General features: G+C 31.7%; 1 protein-coding gene across 1 annotated transcript in view; it reads left to right on the top strand.

Moving 5' to 3' along the window:
* LOC119605426 (muscle calcium channel subunit alpha-1-like) overlaps window positions 1–23,013 on the top strand; it is a 310,164-nt gene extending 287,151 nt beyond the window's left edge. The window contains exon 15 of the mRNA XM_037958526.1: window positions 22,896–23,013. Coding sequence (XP_037814454.1) covers window positions 22,896–22,899 — 4 coding nt within the window. The 3' untranslated portion in view covers window positions 22,900–23,013. The remainder of the gene's footprint in view (window positions 1–22,895) is intronic.
* Window positions 23,014–24,822: the final 1,809 nt, after the last annotated feature.

Genomic DNA, 24,822 nt, shown 5'->3' on the forward strand with positions numbered 1-24,822 from the left:
GTCTCAAAAGAGGTGTGATGTCTGGTCTAACATTACTTAAAAACAAGTTAGAGTGCTATATTCGGCTGAGCCGAATCTTAAATACCCTCCACCAGCTATTTTTATAGTAATACTTTTTAAATTGATCAAATATTTGTAGAAATAAGTTTTCTCATGTCTTAAATAGAAAAACCCTAAGATTTAAACAGCTTAAATCTGTTACAATTACAAGATTTATTGAACATTACAAACCCCATTTTCTTTTATATTTTTATAGCGACCTAAAATATGCTTTAACGATATATCGATATATTTAATAATGTGCATGTGTGTGAAAGATTTAAGGATTTTCAAAATACATATATATAATTTTGTTCTACACAAATTGATAATGCAATTAGTTAAATACGGTTAAATTGCTTTTAGTGGAAGGACTTAAGATATGACCAATTATAAACCGATCGTAAAAAATTCTTTAAGCAAAATTTCTGTACATAAAAGCTATATTTCAGTCAAATTTTGTATCTATATTGTAATTTAGCAATAAGTAATGTGTGTTCAAGTGATTTTCTGAAGGGATATTTGCATGGGACCGACCGCACCCATGTTATGGACCTAATATTAATATAATACTAATATTTGTGCCAAATTTTGTACCAATAGCTTTATTTGGTAATGAGTAATGTGCGTTTAAGAGATTTTCGTAAAGGCGCTATGACCAATTATGTATATAAAGACAAAATTTCAAAATTCTGTATCTATATCATTATTTGGCAATGAATATTGTGCATTTAAGTGATTTTCTGGAGGGGACCTAGTATGAGAGCTATGACCAAATATGGACCGATCGTAAAACAATTTTATAGTGTAATTTATGTATATAAGAGGAATATTTGTGCTAAATGTATGGATATCAATATTTTGTAATGAGTTATGTGCGCTTAATTGATTTTCGTGAGGGAACCTTGTATGGGAGCTATGACCAATTATGGACCGATCGGAAAAAACTTTCATAGTAATATTTCGGTATATGTGAGCAATACTTGTACCAAACTTTATATGCATATCTTAATTTAGTAATAAGTTATATATATATAATATATATACTTTGTTAGGTCTCAGATGACTATTTCTTGGTGTTACACACGGAATGACAAACTTATATAAACCCTCTATCACCACTGATGGTGGTGGAGGGTATCTATACCATATACCGGCGTATAGATAGGCAGATAAAAAATCACCACTACACACACACTATTGCCATTTTTTCAATGAAATTGCACTGAAAAAAATATTTGGTTATTTTTAATTTTGAAGATTAAATTGCATTACTGTAAAAGGCGAATATTTATAAACAAAATGTAATCAATATACATAAGAATGATAATTTATTCGCATAGAAACAACATTTCAAATTTAAATGTACAAAAAAATATGAAACAAGATGAACTTATTTACTTTCATTGTTACGCATTCTAGAAAATTATTTATGGTGTACGTTGTTTTTGTAAATTATGCTCTTGCTTTTGCAAGTTGTTTTTGTTTTTTCAAGTTGTGTTTACAATTTCTTTAACAAAGCGACATCAAGCCGCTTTCTTGAATGCTGTCAAGCAACTAAATAAAATATTTGCATTTTTGATGCTCTTGTTTAGAAGTACGTATGCGATCGTGTTGTGTACATGTAATTTGCCGAAAATCTTCGTTGTCAGAACAATACTAGCGCCGACGTCTGATCTATACTCAGAACATACTCATGTCGAGTTTAATAATAAATTATGTGGCATTAAGTGGTTTTCAGAAGTGAACCTTATATGGGAGCTAGATATGGACCGATGCTGAAAAAATTCCTTATATGGAATGTAACCAATTATGGACCGATGTGGAAAATTTTTACGGATGATTATACACAAAACAAATTCACGTCGAGTTTTACCTGATAGCTTTATTTATTAATAATTATGCGCATTTGAGTGATTTTAGGATGTGGACCTTATATGGGAGCTAGTACCAATTGTGGACTGATCCGGAAAAAATTTCACTAATTAATTTATATATATATATAGAACATATTCACCTCGAGTTCTACCCTGATAACTTTATTAATCAATGAATTATGCGCATTTGAGTGATTTTCGGATGTGGACCTTATATGGGAGCTATGACCGATTATGGACCGATCCGGAACAAATTTCGTAGAGTAATTCATATACACACAAAACACATTCATGTCGAATTTTATCCAGATAGCTTTATTTATCTATGAATTAAGCTCGTTTAAGTGTTTTTCGGATGTGAACCTTATATGGAAGCTATGACCTTTGTATGGGGGGCTATGGGAAATTTTGGATCGATTGTTACAATTTTAAACATAATTAATCTATAGATGAAAAAAATAATCTGTGACAAAATTTGTCGAATTATCTTTGGTAGTTTCTGAGAAAACTACTCAGAATTAGGTAGTCTGAAATTTTTACTCATGACTTTTTACGTTGTGAACCGATTTTACTGATTTTCAATACCAAACTGCTTAGGAAAACAATGAATATTGTCAGTGAATTTGATTGATTTCATTTGCTTAGTTTTAACGTGAGCGTGTTTTAACCAGACAGACAGACAGACAGACGGACATAGCTAAATCGACTAAGAATTTCATAAGGACCCAGAATATATACATTGTTGGGTCTCAGATGAATATTTTTTGGTGTTACACACGGAATGACAAACTTATATTTTCACCACTTTCACCACTGATGGTGGTCGAGGGTATAAAAAGGAAAAACTGCTCGTTTTTAATTTGAAATAAAACCGTTAAAAGTATCGAGTAGTATTGAGTAATCAAAAGTAGTAGAATATTACAGCACTAGAAAGATAGTAATATGTTTGTCGTAGTTATGAGCTAAAAGGCCCAAATCGGAATGCCCAGTTGCATGGGACTAGGGCAAAACAATGGCCGATCCTTATAAAATTTATTGTCGAGATTTATGTTTACATAGAATTTATTTTTGCCAAATTTCATCGTGATACTAGTGTTTAAATATAAGTGAATTGTGGGTGTTCAAATCATTTTCTGAAGGGGACTTTGGGGCTAGGGTCAAATGAGGCCCGATCATTACTTGACAGTGTTATTTAGGATTATATCACACTTAATTATGCTGATTTTTGGGAAGATATTAGTATATTTGACGTAGTTGTGATATGGGGGCTAGGACAAAACTTGGACCGATCCTTTTAAATTTTATTGTCGGGATTTATGTATATATAAAACTTATTTGTGCCAAATTTCATTGTTATACTAGATTTTATAAATGAATTATGCATTCATTTCCTAAAGGGGACTTCGTATGGGGTCTAGCGTCAAATAATACTCGATCGCTAGAATTATTAAGACTTATATAAAACTAAGTTTTGCCAATTTTTGTAGAGATGGTGGATCATTTAACATGATTATGATGTCAAAAGTCCTATTCGGCGGGTCCGGTTAGGTGAAATAATGGACCAATTTCAACCATTTTCAAAAGCGTTCGTCCTTGGACCAAGAATCGAACGTTCAAATTATCTCAAAAATTGCGACCTGTAGCGTACGCAAACTTGTACATGGACACACAGACGGAGGTACAGATAGACGGACATAGCTTAATCGACTCTGAAAGGGATTTGGAACCGACAAATATTTTTGAGTGTTACAAACTGCTGCACATTGTCGAGAATTTTGAATAGATAGTAGTATATTAGACGTAGTTAAGAGATAAAAGTCCCAAATCGGAAGGTCTGGTTGTATGGGGCTAGGGCAGAAATTGAGTCGATCCTCATGTATTTTTGGTATACTGTAAGGTGGGTGTAGGCCCAATATTTGTGGATGTTTTAAACATCAGCACAAACGCATAATACCCTCCCCAATATAGTGGTGGAACAAAATTGAGGACATATAGATCCAAGTCTTTCTAAGAATATACCGTTACCAGTTATCTCATTTTTTATAATGAATTCCAAAAAAATGTGTTTTTTGATAAAAGCGCACACTGTGACGCTATTTACAGTGTAATAGTAGAAATACTTTTTATATATTTAAGGAACATATGTGGCTATATAAATATGGGATCGTTGTGAGGATCGGTGCTTTGCGTTTTTAAAATTTTTTATTCAAATCAAAATATTTGGATAGGGTTGGTGGGGGAAGTGTCCGCTTAAATGAGCCAAATTTTATTTTACACGCTTCTACATTAAGCTCTCTTTCCGGAATTGTATATAGTCCCGAATAAAAATTGTTCCATACAAGTAAATGTATTTTTTGTAGACCTTCTCATGGAGTAGTTATATTTTAAATTTCAGCTCATTCAGATCATATATGGATTTTTGGCGATTTTTAAAAAAAAAAAATTAATAACCGAGGTATTGCCCCCATTCCGCCCTTAATCACCTACAACTGTCAATCAACTCGAAAACACCTCAGCTCCAAACATGTGAAATTTCTTTGCGATATATCCAATAGTTTCAGAGATAACGAATTATTTTCAAAAATAAAAGTTTCTAAACCACAGGGCAACAGTGTTCTTGCTTAATTGTATAAAAAATGCAACAACTTGCCAGTGTTGCCAAAAAATTAATTTCGAAATATGGTAAAACTTAAGAACCTACCCAGTAAAAACAATAACATTTTAAGTTATTATTATACACAATAACATTTTAAGGTATTATTTTAACACAGTGATGTCATTGGAGGCAAGTACTTACCACAAATGATTACAAGTAAATAGAAAAAGTAGTCATTGTAAATCGCATGAAAAAACGTATGCAGCTTCTATATATTCACTGGCAAGATGACTAATGAATTAGAATGTATTTATATTCACACATTATTAGTAAGACCTTATAAGACCTGGAGTACATAGAAGTACTATGTAATCCAAACGATATGTAGTAGACATTGAAAAGTATGTTGTTTGGTAAGTAATTACAATTGAAAGCCATTACATAGTTTTTGCTGGCTAAAATGTTCTAAAGAAGAAAAAAAGTGCAAATTTTTTTAATAACAAAACAATATAAATTATTGTTTTTTCTAATTTTTATTTCCTAGTTTTTATTAAATTACTTATTATGTTGTGCATGACTCCAATATTTCTGGTACTATATCTTCATCGTTGTCTTCATTTTGGTATTTTTCAAATGATCTTATAGCCCATTTACACTACAACGAAATCTAATACTTATGAGATTTGTAGCCTATTCTAGTTGATTTTAACTAGATTTCCAATACAAAACGAAATATACATCTTAACTAGATTTCGTTAAAATCTACCCAAAATCTAATAGTTTTAAGTGCAACTCTGTTTTTCGTAAATAATACTAAAAAATACGACGCTACACAAGAAAAAAGATAAAAACAAACAAAACAATTGAAATATCGACAAAATTGTTATAAATTGACAAACATGAATGAAAAGTTAATCTAAAATAAAAGGTAATTTTATACAGTTGTTTTAGCTTAATTGATTTTTTTAAATTCATTTAACCGACACTCTGTTATATATAGTCGCTTTGAATATAGAGCCGAAAAATGTATGTATACCACCATGCTCTTATAATCAACAATCAAAAAACTAGAAGTTGTTTCGGACAATGCGGCATCCGAAACAATGTTGTCAAAAACAAGCCGGCTACTTATAACAGATCGTGTCACAAAATGGAATTTTTTTAATAGACACAGGTGCAGACGTGTCAGTAATTCCTTATTCAAGAAATATTATAAAATCAAATTTAGGTTGTCCACTAAAACTTTATGCTGCAAATGGCACAGAAATCCAAACATATGATACAAAATTGTTAGAGCTGAACCTTGGATTAAGGCGGTCGTTTCGATGGGTTTTTATACCCACCATGAAAAAAGATGGGTATATTGATTTTGTCATTCCGTTTGTAACACATCGAAATATTGGTCATAGACCCACAAAAGTATATACAGTGAGGTACCCCATTTAATATAAACAATTTCTTACTTTTTTAACAAAATATGTAAGGAAATTAGTGTTATTTATTCTTATTTCATGAATTTACTAATATACAATAAAAAAAATTGTCTTATACAAAAGATCTTTATCCAAAAATTATAATGAATGTTCTGGTAACTCCACAAATTTTCACGGCAAAAGTCTTGGTACTCCTAACATATTTTACGAACGCATTGGCAACTTCTTCTTATTTATAGCGGATTTTTTAAAAAGTATTTATAAATAAGTTTTACAAAATGTCTAGAAAAGAATTGACCATTGAGGAACGAAATATTATAATTAATAATCATAAATTAGGCAAATCTTACTCCGAAATTGCCAAAATAATGAACAGAAGTAAGTCATCAATACAAAAAGTAATAAATCGTTTCAAAAAAGAAAATTAAAAATAAGCCAAGATCGGGGCATCCTAGAAAGTTAACTGCCAGAGACGAAAGGAAAATAGAAGCTATAATTAAGAATGCTCCATTTACAATTGCTCCAAAGATAGCTGCGGAGTTGAAAGAATCTTTAAACAAAAGTATTTCCGCGGACACCGTACACAGATCGATCAAAGGAGTCGGGTACAATGGTCGAACAGCACGCAAAAACCCTTACATCAGTGAACTAAATAGGAAGAAACGAATGGATTTCGCCAAAGAGTACAAAACCAAAACAATTGAGTTTTGAGATAAAGTAATTTTCTCGGATGAGTCAAAATACAACATTTTTGGCTTAGTATGGAGGAAGAAAAATGAAGAGCTTAATCCAAAGAATACGAGGAAAACAGTTAAATATGGTGGTGGTGGTATCATGGTGTGGGGGTGTATGTCGTCAGCAGGTGTGGGTAATTTGGAATTTATAGAGGAAACTATGAATAAAACTGTATATTTAAATATTCTTAAAAACCATCTTAACCAAAGTGCAGATTTAATATTCGTAGTTATTATTACTTTCAACAGGACAATGATCCTAAACACACTGCTGCTGATGTAAAGATGTGGCTTGCATACAACACCCCCCATATGCTCAATACTCCCCCACAAAGTCCAGATATGAACCCAATTGAACACTTGTGGGATCATTTGGAAAAAAAGTTGCGTAATCATAAAATTTCTAACAAAAGTCAGCTAAAAACCTTGCTCAAGTCTGAATAGCAGCAAATATCACCAGAATACACAAAAAAACTAGTGCAAAAGTTGCATTTACCATGAATTTTCTTAATTATACCCTACACCACTTTAGTGGGGAGGGTATATTGGATTTGTGCTGATGTTTGTAACATATAAAAATATTCGTCCTAGACCCACCTTAAAGTATACCAATCGGGTTAGAATCGTTTTCTGAGTCGATTAAGCTATGTCCGTCCGTCCGTCCGTCCGTCTGGCTGGCTGGCTGGCTGTCCATGTAAACCTTGTGCGCAAGGTACAGGTCGCAATTTTCAAGATAATTGGATGAAATTTGGCACGCACGTTTTATTTGACCCAAGGACGAAGGACGAAGCCTATTGAAAATGGTTAAAATCGGTCCATTATTTCACCTAGCCCCCATAGAACAGAACCCCCCGAAAAGGGCTTCTGAGCTCATAATTATATTAAATATACAGATATATCGATAAAATACGGCATAACTAAGTTTTATAGAAGTCTTAATAACACTGCCAAATTTCATAAAGATCGGGCCCCATTTGACCCTAGCTCCCATACAAAGTCCCCTTCAGAAAATAACTTGAATGTCCCAAATTAACTTATAAACACAGATATCGCGATGAAATTCAGCACAATAAAATATTATGTAAATATAAATATATTCACAAAATTTTATCGGGCTTGGTCCATATTTGCCCCTAGCCCCCATATAAAGCCTCTTTCAGAAAATTAGTTTTTCATCCATAAATTGCTTAAATGTATCGGAACAAGGGAATATTGAAGATAAATGCGATATTATGAAAAATAAATCACATTTAATATTCATAACTGGTGTAGGGTATCATATGGTCGGCCACGCCCGACTATACTTTCTTACTTGTTTTTTATTTATTTCTTGTTGTAAACTTGAAAAGCTTTTTATTTTATTGTAATATCGAACTAAATTAATAAAATAAACATAAAAAACAAAACTTTTTAGCATATTTTCTTTAAAAATTTATAGATAGAGTCCGAACGGACTCTATCGTGCTTTCAACTTTTCTTTTCCACAATTATTATCTATAAGTAAGGTTTGTTTGGTATTAAAAACGTACAAGTGGACCGTCTAAAAATAGCTTTAACGGGTATATCTGTTTAAAAAGTACGAGCATAGCGATTAAATTCGACATAAATAGGTTTCATATAAGCCAAAATCTCCCTACCGAATGAGGATGGGTCAATAATTGACCCTACCCTCCGTATAAGGTCCCCTTCAGAAAATGGATATAACTCTCATTACTGGCTTAAAAATTAGAATGTAGCGATGAAATTCGACACATTTAAATTTTTTACGGATCAGCCAATAATTGACCTTTATAAGGGGGGTACCCTTATAAGGCCCCCTCAGAAAATGACATTAACCCTCATTATGAGCCAATACCTCTCTACCAAATTGTATGCGATCGGATTCAGAAAATTACTTTAACGCTAATTACTGTCTTAAAAATACGAGTATAGCGATCCAAAATCTTTCTATAAAATTTTATATAAGGTCCCCTTCAGAAATGACTTTAACGTTAATTGCTGTCTTAAAAATACTAGTATAGCGATGAAATTCTATATATAAGTTGTTCCATGCAAGCCAAAATCTCTCTATCACATTTTATGTAGATCGGTCTACATATAATTGACCCTATAAGGTCCCCACCAAAAAACGACTTTAACGCTCAATACTGGTTTAAAAATACAAGTATAGCAATGAAATTTGTCATAAGTAAATCTCTGCAAAATACTGCCTACCATATTTCATGTGAATCGGTCCATAATTGACCCCCTTATAAGGTCCCCTTCAGATATTTACTTTAACGCTCCTTACTGACTTAAAAGTACGAGTATAGAGATGAAATTTGACATAATTAAGTTTCTTAGGAGCTAAAACCTACGGAACTTTTATAGGAACGTAAATCATCCTACCGAATTTCATGCGAAAAGTTCCGGGAATTGATATTCGATGTAAACATGTTTTATATGAACCAAAATCGGTCTAAAAAAATGTATGAAAAACGGTCAATAATTCACCCTACCTCTTATATAAGGTCCTCCTCAATAAATTTGATGAGTAATATCACCCTGATGTTTATAGGGGAGTATTACTTTTACGGCATACGGTTTGATGGTGGGTATCGGATTTTTTAAAATATCACCACTTTTTGCCGGATCTTCATAATCGTACGTTAATAGATGGAAAAACTTTGACAAAATCATCGGCACAAATAACACAATCATCATCTACCACGATTTCTCATATTATTAAGGATGATTCTATATATCAGAAACTACTGCAGGAATTTCCTGATGTTGTGAGCTTTAACTCATCGCTTCTAACAGCTAAAAACACTAAAGCGTTCCATTTTATTGAGACAACAGGAAGACCTGTGACGGCAAAATCCGACGATTATATTCTAAACGTTTGTCAATTTTAAAGAAAGTTCCAGTTTATGGTAGATCAAGGAATAATCCAACCATCGAAAAGTTAATTGTCAAATCCTCTTCACATGGTACCAAAAAGCAACGGAGACTGGCGACCATGTGGAGATTATCGTTTTCTAAATCAAAAAACGGTAATTATAATTTAAAAGGTTGTAAAATTTTATCGAAACTGGACCTTGTACGAGTTAATCCTGCTGATGTACCAAAAACGGCGATAATTACGCCCTTTGGACTTTTCGAGTTTCTTAAGATGCCTTTTGGACTCAGAAATGCAGCTCAAACTTTCCAACGTTATATGGATGAATTGTGCAGAGGATTAAATTTCGTCTTTGTTTACATAGACGATGTTTTAATCGCTTCAAGAAATCTTCGTTTATTGCTAGAACGTTTTAGTGAACATGGAATATTAATAAATCCTGGAAAATTTACATTTGGGGTAAAAGAAGTTGACTTCATTGGATTTAAAATATCTGCAGATAGTATATCGCCAATGAAATCGAAAGTTCAAGCTATAATCGATTTTATAAAGCCTACCACTATCGTAGAACTACGAAGATTCTTAGCAATGCTAAATTTCTATAGAAATTTTCTACGTAATGGATCAGAAACTCAAGCAAGACTCAATGACCAAACAAAATTCATCAAGTGGCCTTAATTTGAAACTCGTGCAAATACCTAATAGTAGTTTTAAACTATATTGAGACCTTTCAACAAATCGAACAAGACCATTCACTGAAATTTATAAAGACAGTATTCAAAAATATTAATGATTTAGCTCATCCCGGAGCTCGAGCAACAAAACGTTTAGTAACTCATCGATATGTTTGGCCTTAAATAAAGAAACACTGCATACAGTGGGTAAAATTATGCCAAGATTGTCAACCATCAAATATTTTCCTACATACAAAAACTCCAGATTTTCCTGTTGAAACTCAACGATTTTCAAGTATACATTTAGATATTGTAGTCCCATTACAACCATCGGAAGGTTATCGTTACTTATTAACAATGATTGATCGGTTCACAAGATGTGTCGAAGTTGTTCCATTGGAGGGAATAAAAGTTGCTAGAGCATTTTTTGAAAACTGGATTTGTCGTTTTGGATGTATGCAATTTATAAATACAGATAGAGGTAGACCAGTGTTGCCAAAAAATGAATTTGAAAATATGCTAAAACTTAAAAAAGTAAGTGCTAAAATGTTCTACAGAAGAAAAAAAGTGCTAAAATTTTTTAATATAAAAAAACAATATAAATGATTGTTTTTTATAGTTTTTTAGAGCAAAATATAGGGGACCATATAAAGTTTTAGAGCGACATGAAAAATATTTTAAACTTAAAATTGGAGCTCGAACAGACAGTGTTTCAAAAGTTCGACTCAAACCTGCCTTTGTTGAAACCTCAATTAATGAAAAACTATAAAAATTTATATCGTTTAATAATAATTAAACTAGAAGGAGAGTAATGTGGCAACCCCTTAAATATTAAAATATATAATCAATTTATCCATTTTCAAATATTCAAATATTTTCATAAAATATAAATTTAATTTTGCTTTAACTTTTGATAAAGAAAGATTGTTTTAATAATAAAATATATCACAATAATAAAATTTACGAAAATGTAAAATAATTTTTTATACCCACCATCAAAAAAGATGGGGGGTATATTGATTTTGTCATTCCGTTTGTAACACATCGAAATATTGATCATAGACCCACAAAAGTATATATATTCTGGGTCCTCATTAAATTCTAAGACGATCTAGCCATGTCTGACCGTCCGTCTGTCTGTCTGTTGAAAGCACGATAGAGTCCGAATGGAAAGAGCTAGAGGGTTGAAATTTCACATAAATATTTCTTATAGGTAAGGTTTGTTTGGTATTGGAAATGGACAATATCGGTCTAAGTTTTCGGATAGCCCCCATACAAGTGTCCCCTCGAAAAGCAGCTTTAACAGCCATAACTTGTTTAAAAATACGAATATAGCGATGAAATTCGACATAAGTAAGTTTCTTATGATCCAAAATCACCATGCATTTTATGAGGATCGGTCCATAATTGACCCTACCCCCCATATAAGGTCCGCTTCAGAAAATGACTTTAACGCTCATTACTGGCTTAAAAATACTAGTATATAGATGAAATTTGACATAAGTAAGTTTCATACGAGTCAAAATCTATCTAAAAAATGTTATGAGGATCGGTCCATGATTGACCCTACCCCCCATATAAGGTCTCCTTCAGAAAATGACTGCAACGCTCATTAATGGTTAAAAAATACGAGTGTAGCGATGAAATTCGACACAAGTAAATTTAATACGAACAAAATTCTGTCTACCAAATTATATGAGGATATAAGATCCCCTTCAGAAAATTACTTTAACGATTATAACTGGCCTAAATATACGAGTATATAGATGAAATGCGACATAAGTAAGTTTTGTTCGAGTCAAACGAGGTTTGATGGTGGGTATATAAGATTCGGCATAGCCGAATATAACACTCTTACTTGTTCTTTAATACATTGGAAAATTCAGAACAAAAACAGTGTTTGTAGGCTACATATGTATATTTAATTCCCATGTGAAAACTTCGAGTAATTTTGTTGCCAACCAATTCCAATTCTCTATGTATTTCGATAATAATCACAATATTCACTTAATTAAAGATTTTTACGTTAAAAGATATTTTTTAAAAATCTTGTACATATAACTAGTGTTTATAAAAAACATACTTTTGGTAAAACCGGGTTTTCGGTTAACTATTGACAATTTCTAAAAAACCCATTGTCGGTTAACCGACTATAAAAAACCGGTTAACCAAATGTTTGGAAATCTTTAAAATATTCTAATATTTATTTAAAAAATGTAATTTTGCTAAATATTATGAATAACTCAATAAGATATTTGCACTTTTTAGTATAGATATGTATATTAATATATCATAGGAAAACAAATTTATACAAATCTGAAGATATTATTGATTCGTTAGGTATATGGAAGTTGTCATAGGAGGGATCTTTGAATATATATTGCAAGTATAACTAGTTAATTTTTATTGGAATAAAAAGTTGCCTCTTAACTTTCTACTAATTTCCTGATTGTCTGAAATTGTAAATCTCCATTTTATATACATAATATATTTTTAACATTTCTTAACTTTTGTTTAACAATCTTTTCATATACACAAACGGAAAGTAATGTTTATTTAAAAAATAGAAAAACATACAATATTATGTACTAAAATTTAAAATTTTTGATGCAGATTAACCAAGACGTATAAACCGGATAATTCGGTTATCTGAAAACCAATGTTTTAAAAAAACCGGTTTGAAAAAAACCGAAATATGCAATAAAAACCGGTTTTTAGGTTAACCTGGTTATAAACATTACATATAACATATAATTTTAAATTATTATTAAAAGTATCCGAATAACGAATATTTTGCCAAAAAATTAACATCACTGTTGAACATTTTCTTATTTTTAATTATTTTTATTGCAAGTTTAGATAAATTATTGCATTATATTTAACATCCATATCGTCACCTGAAACGCAAACGGCCCTAACTAACCAAAAATTCAAAATTGATTGTAATGTTGATTATAATGTATTGTATCAAAACAAATGTCCACACAAAAAATTGGACTCCTCCTACCAAAATTAACGATGTTATTTTATAAAAAACAAAAGGCTCTATATACAAAAACATTTAAATATTAAAAGTAAAAAGTCCAATTTATCCATTTTTATCAAGCTTGGCAACAGTTATCGCTAAGCTATCGTTACCGCTAAAATACCTTTTCAACACAACTACCGTTACCCCTAAAATGTGATACCGAAATAAGCCAAAATACCGATAAAGTCAAAATATCAATACCGAATAAATAAAATACCGATAACGCTAAAATACCATTAGCGAAATAAGCCAAAATACTGATAACGCTAAAATACCAATACCGATATTTCATTAAAGAAACAAAGATTTCCAAAAAGTGAGTAACTCTTCACTTTTTCAATATTGTTAACATCACTGACGTTTATTTATTGACAACTTTCTTTTTATACTCATCATCAAAAAAAGAGGGGGTGTATTAATTTTGTCATTTGTAACACATCGAAATATTGGTCAGAAACCCACAATAGTATATACATATATATTCTGGGTCCTTATTAAATTCTAACCCTCCTTATCTCAATGTCTGGTTATACGAGTTATGAAATTCGACATAAAAAACTTTTATACGAACGTTAATCTTGCTACCGAATTTCATGCGGAATGTGTCGGTAACTCACTCAAAGCCCCCTTCAGCAAATTACTTTAACGCTAATTGCTGGCATAAAAATGTGAGTACAGCAATGATATTCAGGTCTACAATTGACTTAAGCCATATTCCAAATATCACCCTGATGTTATAGGGAGCATTCTTTTTACGCATACGGTTTAATGGTGGGTATATGAGTTTCGGCACAGCCGAATATAAGGCTCTCATTTGTTACTTTTTATTTATGTTTTATAAATGAAAGAATTAAAGAAATAAAAATCGAAATACACTGTTTTTAATTTAAAATTTTAAAAAATATGTAAAACAATAATACCAATGTTATTTTTTGTATAAGTTTTTGTAAGTTTGCTGAATAAACATATTTTTATACCCTCCACCACCATCAGTGGTGATAAGGGGTATATATAACTTTGTCATTCCGTGTGTAACACCAAGAAATATTCATCTGGGACCCAACAAATTATATATTCTTGATCCTTATAAAATTCTGAGTCTATTTAAATATGTACGTCTGCCCGTCCGTGTGTACGTCTGTCTGTCTGTGTAAAACACGCTCACGTTAAAATGAAGCAATAGAAATTCAAGAAATTCACCCAAAACATTCTTTACAGTTTAGTATTGAAAATGAGTAAAATCGGTTCACGACATAAAGAGTTATGAGTAAAAATTTCAAACTACCTCGAAATAAATAACGTTTTTTCCCAATTCTTAAGTAGTTTTCTCAGAAACTACCAAAGATATTTCGATGAATTTTGAATTTTGTCATACACTATATTTTTATACCCTACATCACTTTAGTGGGGAGGGTATATTGGATTTGTGCTGATGTTTGTAACATACAAAAATATTCGTCCTAGACCCATCTTAAAGTATACCAATCGGCTTAGAATCGTTTTCTGAGTTTAAGCTATGTCCGTCCGTCCGTCCGTCTGGCTGGCTGTCCATGTAAACCTTGTGCGCAAGGTACAGGTCGCAATTTTCAAGACAATTGGATGAAATTTGGCACGCACGTTTTATTTGACCCAAGGACGAAGCCTATTGAAAAAATCGGTCCATTATTTCACCTATACCCTACAGCCAGCCAGACGGACGGACGGACATAGCTTAATCGACTCGGAAAACGATTCTAAGCCGATTGGTATAATTTAAGGTGGGTCTAGGACGATGTTTGTAACATACAAAAATATGTTACAAACATCAGCACAAATCCAATATACCCTCCCCACTAAAGTGGTGTAGGGTATAATAAAAAATAGAGTTAAATGGGTAAAAGAGGGAAGCGAAAATTATTGCATAAGCCACCAAAATTTATTTATATTCAAGTTTGGAAACATATTTCTGTCTTCTAAGTATACGCTAGTGTCAAATCTTCTATTTGTTGCATTAAGTTGGTTGCAAGAAATTTATTTATGTCACATACTATATTCTTGCGCCAGGGATCAAGTATGTTCAAACTCATAACAATTGATCCAATATTTCCCATAGCCCCCATACAAAGATGTATATTCCCGGAAATTAGTTTATTGTTAATAACTCCCTCAAATATATCGATATCAACAAAAAACATTTTGTACATACAACTATAATATGAATAGACATCATACTACTAACGTAGATCTCAGTCGGTCCACAATTGGTCCCATATAAGGCCCAATTCCAAAAATTACCTAAACGCACATATTTCATTGATAAACAAAGCTTTTGTGATAAAATTCGAATATGTTTTGTGTACATACAAATCATTTTAACAAATTTCTTTTCGGATCGGTCCGCTATTAGTCATAGCTCCCATATAAGGCCCACTTCCGAAAATCACTTAAACGCACATATTTAATTGTCAAATAAAGGTATCTTGATAATATTCGACACAAATATGTTTCGTCTATATATGAATCACCCTACGACATTTTTTTCCCATAGGACCATAATCCCCATCCACTTCCGAAAATCACTTAAACGCATGTTTCATTGATAAATAAAGCTATCGGTATAAAATTCAACTTGAATATGTTGTTTTCATACAAATCATTCTACCAATTTTTCCCCGGATCGGTCCATTATTGGTCATAGCTCCCATATAAGGACCTCTTCCGAAAATCATTTAAACTCACATATTTCATTGTCAAATAAAGCTATATTGATAAAAGTCGACACAAATATGTTTTGTGTGCATACATATGAATCACTCTTTTTCTGGAGAGGCCCGTAATTGGTCATAGCTCCTATATAAAGTCCACTTCCGAAAATCACTTAAAAGCACATATTTTATTATTTAATAAATCTATTGCAGTCATATTCGACATGATTTTTTTTTTTTTGCATATAAATCATTATACGAAATTTTTTCTTGATCGGTAAATAATTGGTCACAACTTCCATATAAGGATCACTTCCGAAAATTCGACATACATGTTTATTTTGTATATATATGTAAATCGTTACACGGAATTTTACTTCTGAAAATCACTTAATACCACTTAATTCATTATTAAATGATTACTTCCAGATAAAATTCGACTGAGTATTAGAGTGGGTCGGTCTCTATGGACAAAAAAAAAGTTGTGTCACCGCCTTGGGTTAAAGATATGTTAATAACATTTCCAAAAATATAAAAAATATTTTTTTACCACGCCTAGAAATACCGCCCTTTTTGTTTTTTATATATTACGCCGCCATTTTAAGTCCGATCGTAACATGTCATATATCAATATTTATGGCTTGACTGTAGCTATATTTCACTCTTAGAAATTTTTTTAATTCGACGTGATATTCTATGCGCGACTTCTGATATCTCGGATCCTTCCCCAAATTCTAAAATTGTGGCTATACTGGAATAAATTACATTGAATTATATGAACTATTAGCTTTTAAAATGCTCACTTTTATGCATAAACACCCATTTCAAGTATTTATCAACCGTTCTCACAACAAACAATTTATTTGCCGGGAAAAACAGTCAAAAATTTTTTTTAAATGAACTATATTGAAATATTTTTATAAAGCATAACTCTTTAATTTTGCATATAGATTTTTATAAAATAAAATGTTTAGTTTTTATGTACCTACGTGATTTTTGTATTAATTAATACAATTAAATGCTGAATAAAATTATCTTTCTTGTGTTAAGATAAGGGCAGAATGAAATTTGTGTATTGTAAATTAATTTGACAAAATAGTTTCCGACCATATTCCTAGCAAATTAATTGTTTGTAGTTGGAACTATACAGGTATTTTTAAATACCTGTAAAATAGCTGTTTATGCATAAAATTGAGCATTTTAAAAGCTAATAGCTCATATATCAGAAGTCGTGCATAGAATATGACGTCGAATTAAAAAATTGTCTAAGAGTGAAATATAGCTACAGTCAAGCCATAAATATTGATATATTATATGTTACGATCGGAAAATGGCGACGTTATATATAAACAAGTGAGAGTGTTATATTCGGCTATGCCGAATCTTATATACCACCTTCAAATTACTGCCATATAAATAAACTTTGATATTTTGAATATTTTATTATTATATCTCGATACTAATGTGAACATCAGGGTAATATTTGAAATAGGTCTATTAATGGGGGTTCAACTATTGACAGTGTTCTTTCGAATTAAAAATAATAATTTGTATAGGGATTAGGGTTATTTATACATATATGGATGAATTCTCATAAAAGTCGGTAGGAAGATTTCAGTTCAGTTTATGTCGAATTGCATTGCGGTATCAGTATTTTCAGGCAGTTAAAGTAATTTTCTTAAGGGGGCCTTGTATGGGGGGAAAGATTAATTATGAACCGATCATCCTTAAATCTCGTAGAACGAATCATATTCATGTAAAATTTCCAACCAGTAATGAGCGTTGTAGTCATTTTCGGTGGGATAATTATGGACTGATCCTCATAAAAATTGGTAGAGATTTCGGTTCCTATAGAACTTATCAGTGTCGAATTTCATCGTTGTACTCGCATTTTTAAGCCAGTAAAGAGCGTTAAAGTATTTTTCTGATAGGGACCTTAAATGGGTAGGGTCAATTATTTGCCGACCCCCACAACATTTTGTAGAGATATGTTAGATCAAACAAAACTAGTTTATGTCGAATTTCATTGATCTACTAGTATTTTTAAGCCAGTACTGAGTTTTAAAGTCATTTTCTGAAGGGGTCTTATATGGGGGAGGGCCAATTATAGACCGTTCCTCGAAAAATTTTGTAGAACAATCTTGGTTCATACAGGTCATGTTTACATCGAATTTTATCGCTTTACTCGTTTAAGCCAGTAATGAGCGTTGAATTATTTTTCTGATGGGGATCTTACATGTGTGGGGGGGTTAATTAAGGCCCGATCCACAAAAAATTTGGTTAAGTGATTTTGGCTTGCACGGAACTTACTTGAGTCGAATTTTATTGCTATACTCGTATTTTTAAATCAGTAATGGACCCCAAAGTCATTTTCTGAAGGGAACCTTATATGGGGGGAAGGGTCAATTATGGACCAATCCACATAAAATTTATTGGAGAGAATTTCACTCGTATAAAATTTACTTATATAAAATTTCATCGCTATACTCGTATTTTTACGCCAATAATGAGCGTTAAAGTCATTTTATGAAGGGGACCTTATATAGGGGGTAGGGTCAATTATGGACCGATCCACATATAGTTTGGTGGAGAGATATTGGCTTGCATGAAACTTACGTGTGGCAAATTTCATCTCTATATTCGTATGTTTAAGCCAGTAATCGGCATTATAGTCATTTTCAAAAGGGGACCTTATATGGGGGTAGGGCCAATTATGGAGATTTTGGCTCATATAAAACTTACTTCTGTGAAATTTCATCGCTATACTCGTATTTTTACGCCAATAATGAGCGTTAAAGTAATTTTATGGAGGGGACCTTATATGGGGGGTAGGGTCAATTATGGACCGATCCACATAAAATTTTTGGAGAGATTTTTACTCGTATAGAACTTACTTATGTCACATTTAATCGATATACTCGTATTTTTACGCCAATAATGAGCGTTAGTCATTTTTTGTAGGGGACCTTAAATGGGGGGTAGGGCCAATTATGGACCGATCCACATAAAATTTGGTAGAGTTACTTCTTCTTCTGTGAAATTTCATCGCTATATACGTATTTTTAAGCCAGTAATGAGCGTTAAAGTAATTTTATGGAGGGGATCTTATATGGGTGGTAGGGTCTATTATGGACCGATCCACATAAAATTTGGACTTATGTCAAATTTCATCGCTATACTCGTATTATTACGCCAATAATGAGCGTTAAAGTCATTTTCTGAAGGGGTGAGTAAAATTTCGTATGTTTAAGCCAGTAATCAGAATTATAGTAATTTTCAAAAGGGGATCTTATATGGCGGGTAGGGCTAATTGTGGTCCTATGTCCGACATAATTCGGAGGTCAAAAAACTGACTTATGCGAAATTTTGTGCCATTTGCTTCATAAACAAGGAATTTGTGAATGTTTGAAGCTCTTTATACAATATTCGGGGGGTACATTTGTATGAGGGCTATGTGAAATCGTTGAATATTTTGGGAAAATTTCATTTCAATATCTCTTTTTTGTGGACGCTATCGTGCTAACAACAGGCAGACGGAGGGACATAGCTACTAGATCGTCTTAGAATCTTACGAGGTCCCAGAATATATATACTTTATGGGGTCTGTGAACAATATTTCGATGTGTTACACACGGAATGACAAAATCTTTTTTGATGGTGGGTATAAAAAGGTCGGTATTTCTAGGCGTGGCAAAAAAATATTTTTTTATATTTTTGGAAATGTTATTAACATATCTTTAACTGTCTCAACTTTTTTTTTCGACCCACCCTAATGAGTATGTTTGTGTATAAATAAATCATTATATTAAAATGTTTGCAACTGGTCTATTTATATAAAATTTTATGAATCTAATCAAAATTAGTTAGCATCTGGTGTTGAGTAGGCGCATTAATTTAAGGTTTTTTTATAGCCAGTTTACCGCCGAAGGAGGGCGTTGTGATAAATATTAGTTTTGATAGATACTAATAATTTATCATAAACTGATGTTGTTGATTGGCAGCGGCTGGGGATCGAACCAAGGGCTCGCTAACCAAATCATTCTTTGTGATCAACGTGCTAACCATTTAAGCTACAGGACCCTCAAATAAGTCAGAACACCGATCGCCGTTTCGAAACGATAAATAAACAACTAAATCGCGTTGATAGAAACAAACTTTTCAATATCAATAGTTTTTTGCTTCTCCTGTAAAATTTTAAAAATGCTAGATAGGGCCGTTTGCAAAAAACAGGTTAATTTAGCTGTATTTTTGCTGTGTCGCGTTGCTTTAGAAAAATATGTATCTTTTCGAATTCGTTAACTAGATTAATTAATAGTTATTTTGAAAAATAACCGAATTTTTAACGCGTTCTAGCGCGACTTATTAGCACAGCATCCGTCTATGCAAAATTTCAAATTGGTCTATAAGTTGCAATTTCACTTTCAATAATTCGGAATGATAAATATAGCCTACTTCGTTTTTTTCATATAAGTACGGCAAGTGCTTTAACTAAAAAGTTCCTATAAAAATCTTAGCGGACGGACAAGATTTGATCGCCCCAAAAAGTGATTTTAAGTTGATCAGTGCACCGAAATGTGCGTGAGGATCCATTATTTACGGTGCCAGATTAACTACTGTAAATAAAATAATATTATTGTGGTTTTATGATTTAAATCAATATAATTTGAAAGACATAGGACTTTTTGCTAAATCCTAAACCAATAAAGATATCGATAAATGCTTTTGCGCAAATAAGTACAACAAAATTGCAATAATAAAAAAAAAAATCGAAAAATTCCACATAGTACTAAAATTCAAAACACAAAAAAATAACAATAACCAGTGTTGTTGTTGCTCATTTATCAAAGCATGCAAAAAATTTCCTTTTTTATGAAATTTTCAGAGGTTGTCTCGGATGTTTGCTTATATCCCCGTTATTTATGGACGGATTTTGCTGATTTTAAATAGGAAACTTCTCGAAAGCATGCCTGACAGAATGATTGAAGATTTGGATACCGAAGATACTGGGGTCTTCAGAAAACTGATTTCAACAGACACACAGACGGTCTGACAGACAGACTCCGCTATCTATACCCAGCAAAAAATAATTGATGTCATACTTTACAAACTACATCATAATCACATCTTAAAATGCAATTACATATTTTTCACTTTTATAAACCAAATATTTCCTTACAAATGAAAACCCAGTTAAAAGTGAGGAAAGAAATGTGGAAAAGTTATTACAAATAACATATTTGAAGTACATCAAGATTTGGTGAAAGAGTAGTGAAATTTACATAAGCGTGTCATTAAGAGAATGTGTTTTATTTTTGACATCCAAATATCGGATTTTTACTGCTTCTAAAAATAAGATTAGATATAGTTCAAAGTTGCTAAAAATGAACAACATCCCTCCAATGACACGCTAATTTAAAATTCATAGGTTTTACACCCGAATTTGAAGCACTTCGGGTTACTAGTTGTGATGAAAAGTTGCCAAAAATGAACAACATCCCTCCAATGACACGCTAATGTAAAATTCATAGGTTTTACACCCGAATTTGAAGCACTTCGGGTTACTAGTTGTGATGAAAAGTTGCCAAAAATGAACAACATCCCTCCAATGACACGCTAATGTAAAATTCATTGGTTTTACACCCGAATTTGAAGCACTTCGGGTTACTAGTTGTGATGAAAAGTTGCCAAAAATGAACAACATCCCTCCAATGACACGCTAATGTAAAATTCATTGGTTTTACACCCGAATTTGAAGCACTTCGGGTTACTAGTTGTGATGAAAATACTACATCTTTTACCACATTTTTTTTTTTTTGCTGGGTAAGAATTCAGAATATATATACTTAATGGGGTCGGAAAACTGTATTCTGGAAATTACAAACGAGAGAAGGGTATAATTATAGAAATTTTTCAACATTTTGGTAAAAATTAGCTAAAATTTAGGCATATATGTATCTTAGAAAGCAATATGAATCCCAATCTAAAATTTTACATAACTTAGTTTTCACTCTCGTCACACACGTGATTCGGTGACTATGGGAAAAATTCTATAATTTTGAAATGAACTTCCTCAAATTGTAAATAATAAAAAATAATTGTAATAATTGTAAGTACTTTAGTAAGCGTGTTAAACCAAACGTTTAGAAAGATAAAGAAGGAACTTTCCCGAGCATCATGAATTAATAGTTCTATTTGTATGTATGTATGTATGTATGTATGTATGTATGTATGTATGTATGTATGTATGTATGTATGTATGTATGTATGTATGTATGTATGTATGTATGTATGTATGTATGTATGTATGTATGTATGTATGTATGTATGTATGTATGTATGTATGTATGTATGTATGTATGTATGTATGTATGTATGTATGTATGTATGTATGTATGTATGTATGTATGTATGTATGTATGTATGTATGTATGTATGTATGTATGTATGTATGTATGTATGTATGTATGTATGTATGTATGTATGTATGTATGTATGTATGTATGTATGTATGTATGTATGTATGTATGTATGTATGTATGTATGTATGTATGTATGTATATGTATGTATGTATGTATGTATGTATGTATGTATGTATGTATGTATGTATGTATGTATGTATGTATGTATGTATGTATGTATGTAGTATGTATGTATGTATGTATGTATGTATGTATGTATGTATGTGTCTATGTATATATGTACGTATGCACATATGTATGTCTACATACATCTAGTATTCTATTATAGGTAATTGGTTATTCGCATGACAGTCTTAGTTTTAAGATTCATACTAGCATGAATGAACAAATTGCATGACTAGCTATAGTAATTACTAAAATACAGTAATATTAACTACATTTGTTTAGTTTTTTATATGTACATATGTATCATTAGTTCTTCTTTGAAAATACATATAAATTAAATTTAATTTTATTTAACACTATTTAGCTAATGGAACCATATCCAGTGAAGAACGAATAATGCCACCTGTGCCGCCAAGTCCATATTTAAGTCAGTTGCAGGGAATAGAAATGAATGGTTTAGCAGAAAGTCTCGTTGGAGGTGTAAGTAATACCTTTATCTTTATACAGTTCACATTCGCACGTTGGGTTGAAATGGATCAAAATTATAGAATTAATTTTTTATATTAGTACTAGCTAACCCAGTGTGCTTATCTACTCGTCAAACAATACCAATAAAAAAAACTTAAGATTTTTCATATTTCTTTTTAATTCACATTTTTTGCTCGACAATATATGTACAGTGTCTCATATAAATATTCGAATTTAGTATTTTTATGAATTACTTTGTGCTACATTGAAAATAATAATAATATTAATATTTTTTTTAATGAAATATTATTAGTTTTTATTATTTTTACGAAATACAAGCAAAAAGTAATAAAAACTCTTTCATGGTTATATGGAATATTTAACATTACATATTTTGGAAAATTGCATAATTATGTTGTAAATTCTTCATGTGTAAGAGCATAAAATGTTCAAAGAAAACGGGTTTATAAATTCAGATTAAAAAATAAATGTATATCTCTATAATCAATGCTGATCAATTAAATACATATAGGAAATGTTTGATAGATTCTCTTCAACAATATATTTTGTCATTACACGCATGGAACAAAGAATTCCATCGAGTATTTACCATTATCAGGTCGTCCAAAACTGCTGTCAATACAGGACGGTAGAGAAGTTTGGAGCTGATAAATAAAGGTCCCTTTATCTATCAGCTCCAAAAATTAACCACGAACTCATGATAGTCCTGTGAATAAAAATTAGTGACGAAATTGTGCGCAGAGTACCATGTTGGAAACCTCTCATATCGAAGGTAATCGATGGTAAGTGTATTGACTCCGTAAATAGGCTCAGAAATAAAGATATTAAATTCTGGAAGGAGGTTATCTTCAGCGATAAGAACAAATATAATATTACTGGCTCGGATGGTCGTCAAATGGTATGGCGAATGCTTGGAGAAGCCTTGGAATTATCTAACATAAAACCAACTGTGAAGGATCTAAGTTGCTCTGTCATAGTTTGGGGTTGTGTGTCCGATCACGGTGTTGGACTGCTAAAATTTACTTATATATTTATAGACTAGAAGTTTGAGTTTTCAATTTTAGAGCAGAATATTCATGCTAGTACCACCAAAAGGGGCTACAATCCATTCAATTTATTTTTTAAGAGAAAACGATCCAAAATACACGACCTGGTACGTGAAAGTGTGGATCATTTACAACACTAAGTATTTTCTTTCACCAAATGTTCAATGGATTTAATGTCTGGACTTAAACTCCATTGAAAATTTGTGGTTATATTCTCAATAACAACTTTTGAATCACTCAGTATCCTATAAAACCATCCTACGGTTGCTTTGCATGAAGAATGGGACAAAATAAGAACAATTACATAAATTAAAAAAAAAACAAATGCTATATTTTTACTTCATAATGCTAATCTAAATATGATGTATACAAAATATTCGAATACTTTTGTGAAGCAATTTTATGCACTTTTTTTAAAAAAAAGCTCAATTAGTTTAAGTAAATTATTTTTTTTTAATTTTTAAAAATGTTATATAAAATGTAAGGACTGTCTGGACAACATAATAAATTTATTTATTTTTCCCACAAAATCTATTATAAAATGATGGTTGTTTTCATAATACATTTAATTGGAATACTTATGTGAGACCCTGTATGTATATAAGAGGTGTCCAAAAATTTAAATTTTGCTTGGATGGGTCTCATTTTGTTCTTTAGTATCTAACTGGTTTAAAATTTCAGCCAAATCGGATAACGGGAACCCGTGCTGGAAATCGATTGAAAAGTGTAGAATTGGGTAAATTAGAAAACTTGTTC

Source organism: Lucilia sericata, unplaced genomic scaffold, assembly GCF_015586225.1.
Source record: "Lucilia sericata isolate MDLA Ls3-8-SP2 unplaced genomic scaffold, ASM1558622v1 Contig000484F_arrow, whole genome shotgun sequence".
In the NCBI taxonomy this organism is placed as follows: Eukaryota; Metazoa; Arthropoda; class Insecta; order Diptera; family Calliphoridae; genus Lucilia; species Lucilia sericata.